Source organism: Notechis scutatus, chromosome 10, assembly GCF_049901735.1.
Source record: "Notechis scutatus isolate UNSWTSFEM ecotype Mainland chromosome 10, rNotScu1.2, whole genome shotgun sequence".
Classification (NCBI taxonomy): Eukaryota; Metazoa; Chordata; class Lepidosauria; order Squamata; family Elapidae; genus Notechis; species Notechis scutatus.
This window is the reverse complement of record NC_142018.1, coordinates 9,195,001-9,207,362: the sequence shown is the minus strand read 5'-3', so window position 1 is coordinate 9,207,362 and position 12,362 is coordinate 9,195,001. Positions and strand designations below refer to the sequence as shown.

Here is a 12,362-nt window from a genome sequence, read left to right as displayed (position 1 = left end):
TAAATGCTGGCAATAGATCGTCTTTTCAACCTGGAAAGGTAGACAATATTTTTTTTTTTTAGCTTCTTACCCCTTTTAATTATGTGTGTATATATTTTACAAGGCAGCTGGTAAACATTAAAATGAAAAAAAAAATCAAAGCCGACAAAGGTAAAATTACACTATGAAAGTCAAAATACATTAGACAGAATCAGCAACAGAGAATGTGTGTGTTCTGGATGAATCCTTTGTTTTTCTATGAATTATTTCATCTATTATTCCATTATTCACAAACTATATTTCACAAAGACTTTACATATACCTACAGTACCATGTACATCAAATTTATGAAGGTACAAAATGGATTTTATAAATTATTTCAGACACATTTAAATTAACAGTTCACAGTACTATGGGCATTTACAAAATAAAATTAAAGTTCTAGAAAAACTGCAGTTACTTCATATCTTTTTATCAAAGAGATATCAAAAAGAAGCACATTTTCCCCTCTTGTCTCTTTTCCATCCTGTATGCGACTATCTCTCAAGAGGATTTATTCTTCCTATAACATCTGGAATGATTTATTGTTGTCAATGAGGTATGAAGTGTAAGAATGCTATTAAAAGGGGAAAGAAGAACTGAGCTGTTAAGGAGGGTTTTGGACTAGAGATTACACAGGCCAGAAATAGAAGAAAGAATGAAAAAGAAACTCAAGGTAACTCCATCTTAATTTTCTTAGTATCAAATGGGTCAGAGACAAACTTGGGCAATCTTTCAAGATAGATGTGAACCCCTTGAGATAAGGAATCTAGGTTGAGGAACAAACATAGCTAGGATTCCTAGAATTCTACTTTATTGTTGTAGAATACATCAAAATGTTGAAAGCCTGTCCAGGTTTCTCTCTATTCCGTGTTAAACTAAATAAGACAGCATTATTTTGAGTTTTATCCCCATGATTGTTATATGGGCCAATTGTACCTGGAGAAGTATTCTAGTGAAATGTTTAAAATAAGTGGTAAATCTATGCTTTTCCCCAAGTTATCATGACAACAAATAAAGGTATTATCGACCCTACCCCACTCATAATATGAGTTTCCCATCAATCATTCAACTATATTTATTTCGGATGGATGCTTTGCACGTCCGCAGTGCATGTTGTGAAATTGAATGCTGTCCTGTAAAACCTGCCTTGAAAGCCGCCTTCGAAACTCATCTGTGGTAAAGTAATAAATTATAGGGTCGAGGCAGGAATTTAAACTGGCAAGACACAAGGCAATTGCGTGGAAGATCAAGATAGCCTTTCGGGCATGAGAATCTTCTATATTTTGGGTCTTGACCAAATAATTCAAAGGGAAGCTGATGTGATAAGGACCAAAGCAAATCAAAAAGACAACAGCACAAGTCAGGATCATCTTCAAGGCCTTCTGTTTCTCCCCAAGGTCTTGGGAAACAGAATTCTTCTCTTGGAGAGATAAGATGGTCTTCCAGGAACAGTACAAGATGATCAACAGAGGGGTTACAAAGCCAACTAGCTCACCCAGGGACATCATTGCTATTGAGATAGGTTCATCTGCAGTCTTCAAGGGCAGGTCGACAAAACATTTATCGTCAGCACAGGTCTTGTTGGAGGTAAGACGCAGAAGGGGGAAAGATAAGCAGCCAACGCAAACCACCAGCCATCCCACAATGCAGATGTACATATCATAGATGCGCTTGCAATCACTGAACTTCAGAGGGTGCATGAGGAATTGGAACCTCCTCACACTGATGCAAACCAAGAAGTAAATGCTTGCATACATGTTGACGTACTTGAGGTAGAAGCAAAACATGCAAAGTTCCTTCCCCAGGTACCAACTTTTAGACAGGTAATAAAAAATCCTTAGTGGCAGAGATAAAACTTGGGCCAAGTCTGCAATTGCAAGATTGAACATAAAAATCACGGCCCGTTTAGTTTCTTTCATATATCCATAGAAGACCCAGAGAGCCAGAACATTCCCAATCAGCCCGGGAATCAGGATGATTGTGTACATGATGGCATAGAGATGTTTCAAAAACTCCTCTTCATTATAGTTTGAGTCATTGGCTGCCATGATTTTCCTTGTGAAGTATGGAGTGGCTTAGAAGAAAGGTAAGGAGATTATCTAAAATTGTTGCTATCTTGAATTCTCAGGGGAAGGATGTGAAAAGGCTACAACCAGAGCTGAGGCACCACATAGGTGAATTCTGAATATTGCCTGGTTTTGTTGCATCATCTTTTCTTTTGCAAGCTTGCAAAAACAGATGCTGCTGCAGTTTCTTTAAAAAAAATGAGAATATTTAGGATCTTTTTGCTTCTCTGATTCAGCTTTCTTCATTGTGTTGAGTTTTGTCCAAAATAAGCTTGTTTGATTATAGCATCCAGTTGATTTTTGAAGAAGCTTTATCCCGGAGCCTCGAGTCCTCGTTCTCAAATAGGTTTTGTCTTGAGGAAAAGGAAGACAAATAAATCCCAAATGTATGCTGTGGACAAGAGGCAAGGAGAACCAGGTATCATCTGAGACATCACAGCCACTGCCACCTATACGAAGAGCTTCTGTTCCTTTTCCACTGTCATACCAAAAAGGACTTTTATAGTTGTTACTCTGCAGTGCAGCAAAATTGGAACACCTGCAATGGAAGAAAATGCAAATAAGAGTTTATGCAATCCTATTCAATGGAAAGTGTCTCAAAGTTGACTTGGTTAGAGGTTCCATCAACCAACCCATCTCAACTCTGTTAGATACACCACAGAAAGCTGTAATCTCAAGGCCCTCTTTTTGGCAGAGCTTACACCAATGTCTACTTGGCCTCTCATCCCAACCTCACTTCCTCAACAGGCATTCTACCTGCCAGCTTTAGAAAGAAAATAAAGCTGCTTCTATTTAGATTGGGATTGTTTGGGAATGCCTCCCCTTTGAAAAGAGAGGAATCTACGATAGATGTCCTAGTGGACAACCACTTAAGTATGACCCAAAAGTGGCCAACACACTCTTAAACTGCATCAGCAGAGGGATAGCATCAAGAAATGATGATACCACTCTACTGCTCTAAGCCACATTTGAAATACTGCACACAGTTCTGGTCACAATACAAAAAAGATGCAGAGACCCTAGAACAGAGGTCTTCAAACTTGACAGCTTTAAGACTTGTGGACTTCAGCTCCCAGAATTCCTCCTCCACTCATGTTAGCTCAGGAATTCTGGGAATTGAAGTCCACAAGTCTTAAAGTTGCCAAGTTTGGAGACCTCTGGACTAAGAGAACTTGGTATGTTTAGTTTAATAAAGAGAAGGCTGGGGGAGACATGATAGCAATCTTCCAAAATTTGAAGGCATGCTACAGGAAAGAAGACCTCAATTTACTCTCCAAAGCACCTGAAGGTAGGTCAAGAAGCAATAAGTGGAAGCTTGTTAAAGAGAGAACCAACTTGGGAAGAAGGAGGAATTTCTTGATAGTGAGAACAATTAATCAACAGAAGAGCTTGCTTTCCAAAGTTCTGACTATTCTATCCCTGGAGGTTTTTAAGAAAAGATTGGAGAACCATATATCCAAGGTTACTATAAGGACTCCTGCCTTGGGCAGGGGGTTGAATTAGAAGACCTCAAGATCTGTTCCAGCCCTATGATTCTAAAAGCATCCAATACAAACCATGACAATACGTGCATCGTATCTGGCACAGATTGTACAATACTTGCCATTTGAATGATGACACATGAGGTCTTTGGCCCCCCCAAAATAGATACTCATGTCCCCTTCTAAAATAATCTCCTGCAGCTTCCATTCCTCTTGGTCAAGGGTCTTCAAACTTGGCAAGTTTAAGACTTGTGGACTTCAACGCCCAGAATTCCTGAGCTAACATGACTGGAGGAGGAATTCTGGGAGGTGAAGTCCACAAGTCTTAAAGCTGTCAAGTTTGAAGACCCCTGCTCTTGGTCAAAATATATCACTGTCGTCGTCATCATCGTCATCGTCATCATCATGTAATAGTATAAAAGAATAGTTAGATCCTTTTCGATTTGAGATGTAAGAGTTTTATAGGCAAGTGAGTCTTATTTCACTCTTTCAAGAATGCTAAGCCAGTCCAGCTGTATTTGGAGCGTTGTCTGCTCTAAAGCGGATAATTGCTTTTCCTGATTCTATTTCTCTAAGTCCCTGATGCTATGTAGACAAATTGATTTTAGCAAATTTGCAAAAGATGCACTCCTCTGTTTTCATAAGGTCTCTTATAGTAGGATTAATAGTAAAACCACTATTTCTTAATTGTTTTGTGCTGCCTGGCTAGCTGGATTGCTTTTCCTCTATTTGCTGGAAGCTGTTGTACATCTACTTTACTAGACCGTAGATTTGTTGAGGAGATGTAAAATCATTTCATTGTGTTACTTTAGAATTCCTTCCCTCCCCAATTATGTTATTAAACATCAGTATATTTGATTAGGGGCAAGCTGTTCCCTCTGAAAGTTGAATGAAAGTACAACTTCCATAACAGAAACATATCTTCTGAGATTGTGATAGAACTTCGGGGAAAGCCTCCAAAGAGCTCATCAATCAATCATGTACAAGGTGAACCTAAGGTAAAGGTAATGGTTCCCCTCACACATCCATGCTAGTCATTTCTGGCTCTAGGGGGCGGTGCTAATCTCCATTACAAAGCCAAAGAGCCAGCGCTGTCCAAAGACATCTCCGTGGCCATGTGGCAGGGAGGACTAAACGCCGAAGGTGCTCAGAACACTGTTACCTTCCCAGCAAAGTGGTTCCTATTTTTCTACTTTTGCATTTTTACATGCTTTCGAACTGCTAGGTTGGCAGAAGCTGGGACTCACTGTGAAGCTCACTCCGTTACGCAGCGCTAGGGATTCAAACCCCTGAACTGCCAACCTTTCTGATTGACAAGCTCAGTGTCTTAGCCACTGAGCCACCGCAATCCCTGTGAACCTAATCTTGCTGTATTTCTTACTCTGCTTTATCGTATGAGTCAGAACACATAATCGATCATCTTTCACAGTGTATTCTAGTGCCATTAGTAACACAAAGCTTTTAAATGTGTACCTTTCAGGTGGCTTTGATTGTGATAGATGAAGACCATTACTTAATGTTCAGTGATTTGAGGAAAAACATTAAGTCAACGGCCCTTTCAAATTTTCTGTCACAGTTGAGCCATAGTAAAGTCCTCTGTTATATAAATAGCGAAGATTTGATTCCCCCTCTGAAGGTTTTTCAATGATTAATTAAAATGCCACATCTCATATTATCCTACTAAATCACTTCCCTCCATAATGTGCCTTTCTAACATGCTGTTAACAGCTAGTTGACAAGTCTGAAAATATAGTTTCATGCAGTTAGAGACGCTCAGCATGAAGAAAGCTGGCATAAGGTGTGTCTCCAGAACTCAATTGGTAGGAACAATATAAAGCAGCAGAAAGATTATACCCCACTGCATTCTACTTAGCATCTAAGAGTCTATAATTTAACATATAAAGAAATGGGGTGTAATCTTTTGGCTGCTTTGTCACATCACTGCCCCCAGGCGCATAACGTTATACACATCAGCTATATTCGCATCATTTGCAAAACACTAAACATAGCTTAAGAAAATATAGTGACTGTTGTTATGCCATATATAATGCCAAAACAAGAACCATAAGCAGCTGCTGCTGGGCTGGGGATGGAGCAAGGGATTGCGAGATTGGTTGGGAAACTGTCAGAGAATGTTGAAATATCAATAGCACTTAGCAATAGTACTTAAACTTATATACTGCTTCACGGTGTTTTACAGCCCTCTCTAAGTGGTTTACAGAAGAGTAAGCATATTGCTCCCTCCAACAATCTGAGTCCTCATTTTACCGACCTCAGAAGGATGGAAAGCTGAGTCAACCTTGAACCGGTCAGGATCGAACTGCTGGCAGTGGACAGAATTAGCCTGTAATACTGCACTCTAACTACTTTGCCACCAAGGCTGTCTGAAATGGAGATTACATGACTGTAGCAGCAGCGTAGCAGTAGCCAGTAGCACTAAAGCAGCCAAATGTAGAGAGACATGGGTCCTAGATTTTGGACACCTTCTGTAAATTAGCTCATTTGAGAAACCTTGGTTCAAAAATTGTTACCCTATAATGCAGTTTTTCCCAATTAAATGCGATGTCAATGAGAGTTTTAGCAGTATATAGTTCACAATGATTCTGCACTCACTTCATCACTGCATCCTTGTAACAAGCCTGCTAATGACTGCATTAACATCATCGAGTGAAAAAGGAATGCAAATGGACGAGCTGATAAAGGGGAAATGACATCTTAGTTGAAAAGGGGCATGAGCAAGAAAATGACAGTCATCTAAAGCTCGATTCTATTTAGCATAGAAAATTTAGCGGGCCTCCAAGATTCTTCCAATAGAATAGAACTGGAAGGGACCTTGGAGGTCTTCTAGTCCAGCCCCCTGCTCAAGCAAGAGAACCTTATACTATCTCAGACAAGTGATAAGTCTCTTCTTAAAAACCTCCAGTGATGGAGTGCCCACGATTTCTGGAGGCAAGCTGTTCCACTGGTTAATTGTCCTCACTGCTAAGAAGTTTCTCCTTAATTCCAGGTTGATTAGTTTCCAACCACTGTTTCTTGTCCTGCCCTCTGGTACTTTGGGGAATACTTTGACCCCCTCTTCTTTGTGGCAGCCCCTCAAATACTGGTTTACTGCTATCATGTCACCCCTAATTCTTCTTTTCTTTAGACTAGCCAGACCCAAAACCTGCAGCTGTTCCTCATATGGTTTAACCTCCAGGCCTTTCATCATCTTAGTTCCTCTTCTCTGAACTTTTTCCAAAGTCTCAACAACTTTTTTGTAGTATACTGTAGTAGTATCTCTTTTTTGTAGATTATATTATCATACCCTACAACAATAAGGTAGCCCTCTTCTAACCCTTGTGATGTTTTTTTTCCTGAAATGGCTCACTTTGAAGGCTAACAACAAGTAAGCTTCATGGTTTCCTGTAGATTTGAATGTGACATTTCCCAGCATGCTTAACCAGGGAAATTTCAAAGACAAGCAAGTACATTTCCACAGCATGTTCGGTGGGGTGGTTCTGAACTTGGTTACTTTTTCATGGTTTGGTGTTTGTGTGAGCCCTGTTCATTTGATTCTCTTGGTACCCCTATAAAGAGATTAGGGATGGCCACCACCTCATCATGTTAATCCTCCTTCTCTCTAGAACAGGGGGTCGCCAACCTTTTGGACCTCAGGGACCACACAAACTCATCATTTTAAATCCCGCAGACCAGAGACCCTGGGAAAATCCCCAAAAAAGTCTGCAGGAAAATTCCCCACCCCGTTTTCCTACCGATCGATCATTCTTTATTTGGGATCACAGGATACCGTCTCCAGCTCCACTCTCAGGGGGAGAGAGAGAGAGAGAGAGAGACTTTTGGCTTCATGCAAGGAAAGCAGCAGAAGCAGCAGAAGTCTTTCTTTCTCTCCCCCAAACTCCTCCAGAAATGAGTCTTTGTGAGACTTGTTGCGCTGGCACAGCCTCATGGAGCAGGAGGCCTTGCAGGGTCCCAAAGACTCATTTCTGGCAGAGTTTGGGGGAAAGAAAGAAAGACTTTTGCTGCTTTCCTTGCATGCAGCCAAAAGCAGAAGAAGAAAGAAGCAGAAAGAAGCAGCCCTGTGGCCAGGCAAGTCCCCCCCTCCACCCTTTCCCCCCTCCCCTCACTATCTTCTGTACTTTGCAATGCAAGTGACTCAAGCCTTGTGTTCTGTGCAGCCTGGATTAATTGCTTTGGGGGGGGGTGTGCTTTGGGGGTGACATTTCTCTGCGGACCACCAATATTTTCTCGCAGACAACCAGTGGCAACCACTGCTCTAGAACACTGGCAAGAGCTGTTGGATATAAAGAATGTAATCTCGTGGAACATCTGATGATGTTATCCAGTCAGGGAATGAAACATCTGCCAGCCAACAACCCAAATCGATGACCATCAAGGACTCCATAGTTCAACCCTGAGCAACAAAGATTCTCTTCTCTTGGAGAATTTAACCACCTGACTGGTGACTTCATGACCCTGAGAAACAACTAAATACGGACAAAGTGGTGTAGTTAACTTATCAAGATTGAAATTTCAGTACTGCCTCAAATTAAAAAAAATGCTGTGTGCATTTTAGATCCAGAGCAATGGAAAATCCAGCAGTGATTACAAAAACCATTGATTTTTTTGTTTATTTTATATTATGCACATTATACAGCTTTCCTCCTATCACTTATTCTTCCTATTCCACTCCCATTTTCCTCCTAGTTAAAGGGCAGTGATTAAACTTTCACTTGCTTGCCATTGGGAATTACAGACCTTTTGCTATAAAAGCTCTGTAACATCGTGCCACGCTTTGTCTCAGCCTTTTTGCCAAATAGATATTGATATTTTGCTCATTAAAATAAAAATAGAGAGACTGGAAGAGTTTGGCAGGAAAAGAAAGAATGGGGGGAAAATAGAAAGAATGTTTAGTTAATAAAAGGAGAATATTTGTAGCTCAGGGTTGACATGAGGGGTCCTGGGTACTCTCTGAGGTTGCTTGTTTTGTTGCAGATGTTTCATTACCCAACTAGGTAATATCATCAGTGCTAGTAAGGAGTGGTGTTTGTACTCCTTATATATTTAACTTTACATGTACTGACTGCGGCGAGAATGGTATTTGCACAATATTGGAAAAATGAGAACACCCCATCAGATGAAAATATAATTCAGAAAATATTGGATTGTGCAGAGATGGATAGATTGACATTGAAAATAAAAGATAAAGGAGATACACAGAGTATTACATGGTTTTATCAATGGTTAGAGATAAAAGGTAGAAATTAGATGAAGAAAGAGCAGCATTATGTATAAGTGAAACATGAATGTCAGTTATAATTATAAATATGTTAATATAATCAATAGGATTACAAATAAGCTAACATAATTATAAATATGGTTAGAATCATTCTGTGTATAGACTGGGTGAAACCAGGCTTAATAGCAGTAACTGTGAGAGGGATCTTGGAGTCTTAGTGGACAACCAGCTAAATATGAGCCAGCAGTGTTTAGCGGCAGCCAAAAAACCCAATGCAATCTTACGTTGTATTAACAGAGGGATACAATCGAGATCATGTGAGGTACTAATACCACTCTATAAAGCCTTAGTAAGACCACACCCAGAGTACTGCATCCAGTTTTGTTCACCACATTATAAAAAAGATGTTGAGGCTCTAGAAAAAGTGCAGAGAAGAGCAACCAGAATGATTAGGGGACTGGAGACTAAAACATATGAAGAACGGTTGCAGGAACTGGGCTTGGCTAGTCTAGTGAAGAGAAGGACCAGAGGAGACATGATAGCAGTCTTCCAATATTTGAGGGGCTGCCATAAAGAGGAGGAAGGGGTCAAGCTATTTTCCAAAGGACCCGAAGGCCAGACAAGGAATTATGGATGGAAACTGAACAAGGAGAGATTCAATCTGGAAATAAGGAGGAACTTTCTGACAGGGAGAACAATCAACCCATGGAACAGAAGTTGCCTTCGGAAGTCGTGGGAGCTTCATCACTTGAGGCTTTCAAGAAGAGATTGGACTGCCATCTGTCAGAAATGGTGTAGGCTCTCCCACTTGGGCTGACCTACAAGGTCCCTTCCAACTCTGATTATCTGTTATCTGTTATCACACACACACACACACACACACACACATACATATTGTCAATTTATATTCTGCTGTCTTGCTTGTCAGTGTTGGTGGGGGAGGTCTTAGGGATTCTTTATCTGGGCTGTTTCCTGTTGGCTCTTTGGCAGTTTCTTGATTGGGGTCTTGTTTATTTGATTGTTGGCCTGAAGTTAACCTTGGAGTTAATCTATCTATGCTGATCTGGGTGCTGCCCAAAGAGGGAACCAGTAGACCCTGGCGCCTCTCCACCATCAATCAGCACCCAGGTCACCATAGATTAACTCCAAGGTTAACATCAGCCCACAATCAAGTAGACAAGACCCCAATCAAGGAACTGCCAAAGAAGCCAGCAGCGAACAGCCCAACCAGAGAATCTCTAAGATCACCCCCACCAACACTGACAGCAGGGGGTGGGATTCTACCGGTTTGGACCAGTTCAAGAGAACTGGGTGTTAAATTTGCATCTGTTTCACTGGTTGCATCTGCCCACCCCACCCTGCCCCTCCCAGGACTCTCCACATGGCCCATTTGCGATGCAGGTAAGTGCAGGGACTGAGCAGAGGATCTGGGAGGGGGAAAAACAGGCCTTCCAGAAGTCCAGAAACGGGCCTGTTTCCAGCTTCTAGAGGGCCTCCAGAGCCTGGGGAGGCCATTTTTGGCCTCCTGGAGGTCCGAGGGAAGCCTCTGGACCCTTGGGAAGGTGAAAAATGGCTCTCTCCGAAGCTCCAGTAGGCCATGCTCACCATGGCCATGCCCACGCAGCAACTGGGCAGCAAACCGGTTGCTGGGATTTTTGACTGACAGGGCAAGACATCAGCATATAAACTGACAGCAAACCCCACTGCTCACTAGCCCTAATGACGTTACCTACTTTGGTCATGAAATGTCTGCGAGAAAACAAGCAAGCTCAGAGAGCACCAAGGATCACTCAAAACGTCCAGTTATTATTACACAAGGGTGTAACGTTACACTTTTAAGAGAGATCAAGTTTCATCCAAGCATATTGTGGGCAGACTCAGGTTGCTTTTCACAGACACACAACAGTCCAACATTAAAGAGAAGCGTCTTCTCTCGACTGGGCCAAGAATATTGTGCAAATGTTAGGTAAAAGACTCCATTAAGCTGACATTAGTTTGTCTTTGGGGGCTGATAGACATATTGTGAATATGTTGTGGGTTGTGTTGGCTGGGATTGATTCATTTATAAAATATCTTTCCAAGCAGCAAAGTTCTAAGTTTATTTATTCATTTCATGATGTCTGCACACCTCTGCCTTCCAGCACAACTCCCACAGGTTTCCACAAATACAACCGAAAACCAGACAATGACACACTACTCCCCACGGGTAACTATTCCATCACTTCATCTTGTTCCAAAGACTCTATGGAGCAACATTATTCTGATCCTTTTTCTTAAAAGTTAAGAGGACAAGGACAAGTTAAGCCTCTTGGGGGTGAAAATTGATCCCAGAAGGAAAGGATTACCACAGAGAAAGATTTCTCTACCGCTCCCCCTGTTCTTGAATCGATAGGATCTTAAGTTCTCTTTTCTGGGATGAAGGAACAAACTAGATGGGCCAACCGAACCTGGAGGAGATACATGGAGATACCTGTGACCCAGTAGTGGGCTTAATTTTTTTTTTACTACCGGTTCTGTGGGCGTGGCTTGGTGGGCGTGGCAGGGGAAGGCTACTACAAAATCCCCATTCCTTCCCAACCCCACTAACCTGCTTTCCAGCTCTGTTCTCCTGTGCAGGGCAACCAAAGAAGACCCAGCCAATCAGCTGGGACTCAATGGGAGGCAGAGAAGAGATGGGGGGCGGGGCCAGTTGGAGGTGGTATTTGCCGGTTCTCCAAACTACTCAAAATTTTCACTACCGGTTCTCCAGAACCGGTCAGAACCTGCTGAACACCACCTCTGCTGTGACCCAAGTTATAAAGGCTCTCACAGGATAAAGCCAACACTTTATGGCTGGCTGGGGACTTCTGGGAGCATCTATGAGTTTTTAAGTCATTAAGTCCTCCCATCTTAAGGTGATCAAGATTGAGGAATGCTGCCTTTACCTGATCCACTCTACAGGTAGTCCAGGGGTTAGAAGCATTCGTTTAGTGACCATCTGAAGTTTAGTTGAGTTCAGTTGAGTTTACTTTATTGTCATTGCACCTCGTACAATGAAATCAAACACCATCTTCAGTGCACATCATGACCATGAAAATAAACACAAACAAACATCCTTTACACTCCACACATTGAATTGAAAACCCACAACACCGCACCAACAGTGCACCATACAGTAGAATTCAATAGAGTTACTGCCCTGGGATAGAAGCTGTTTTTCAGCCTATTTGTCCTTGTTTTTATTATCCTGTACCATGTGCCAGATGGTAATAGTTCAAAAAAAGGGTGCCCAGGATGAGAAGGATCTTTGAGAATGTTTTGAACTTTCTTAAGGCAGCGGGAGCTATAAAGCTCTTCCAAAGAGGGGAGAGGGCAACCAATGATCTTCTGGGCAATGACGTTAACCCTCTGGAGTGCTTTCCTATCTGCCACCGTGCAATTGGCAAACCATGCAGAGGTGCAGTATGTTAAAATGCTCTCTATGGTGCAGCGGTAGAAGCTCACCAGCCGTTTTTCATTCAGTTGTTGTTTTCTGAGAAGTCTCAGGTAGTATAATCTCTGCTGGGCCCTTTTGACCAG

The 12,362-nt window shown here is 41.8% G+C and overlaps 1 protein-coding gene and 1 long non-coding RNA gene across 2 annotated transcripts in view; one reads left to right on the top strand and one right to left on the bottom strand.

Annotated features, from left to right (window-relative positions):
• The window catches only part of LOC148129747 (uncharacterized), a 280,407-nt gene that overhangs the window by 42,016 nt on the left and 226,029 nt on the right, over positions 1–12,362 (top strand). The window lies entirely within an intron of this gene.
• Positions 49–12,362, bottom strand: part of LOC113416583 (putative G protein-coupled receptor 174) — a 16,657-nt gene continuing 4,343 nt past the window's right edge. Inside the window, exon 2 of the mRNA XM_026674596.2 lies at positions 49–2,625. Within this exon, the coding sequence (XP_026530381.2) occupies positions 1,083–2,069 (987 nt within the window). The 5' untranslated portion in view covers positions 2,070–2,625 and the 3' untranslated portion in view covers positions 49–1,082. The remainder of the gene's footprint in view (positions 2,626–12,362) is intronic.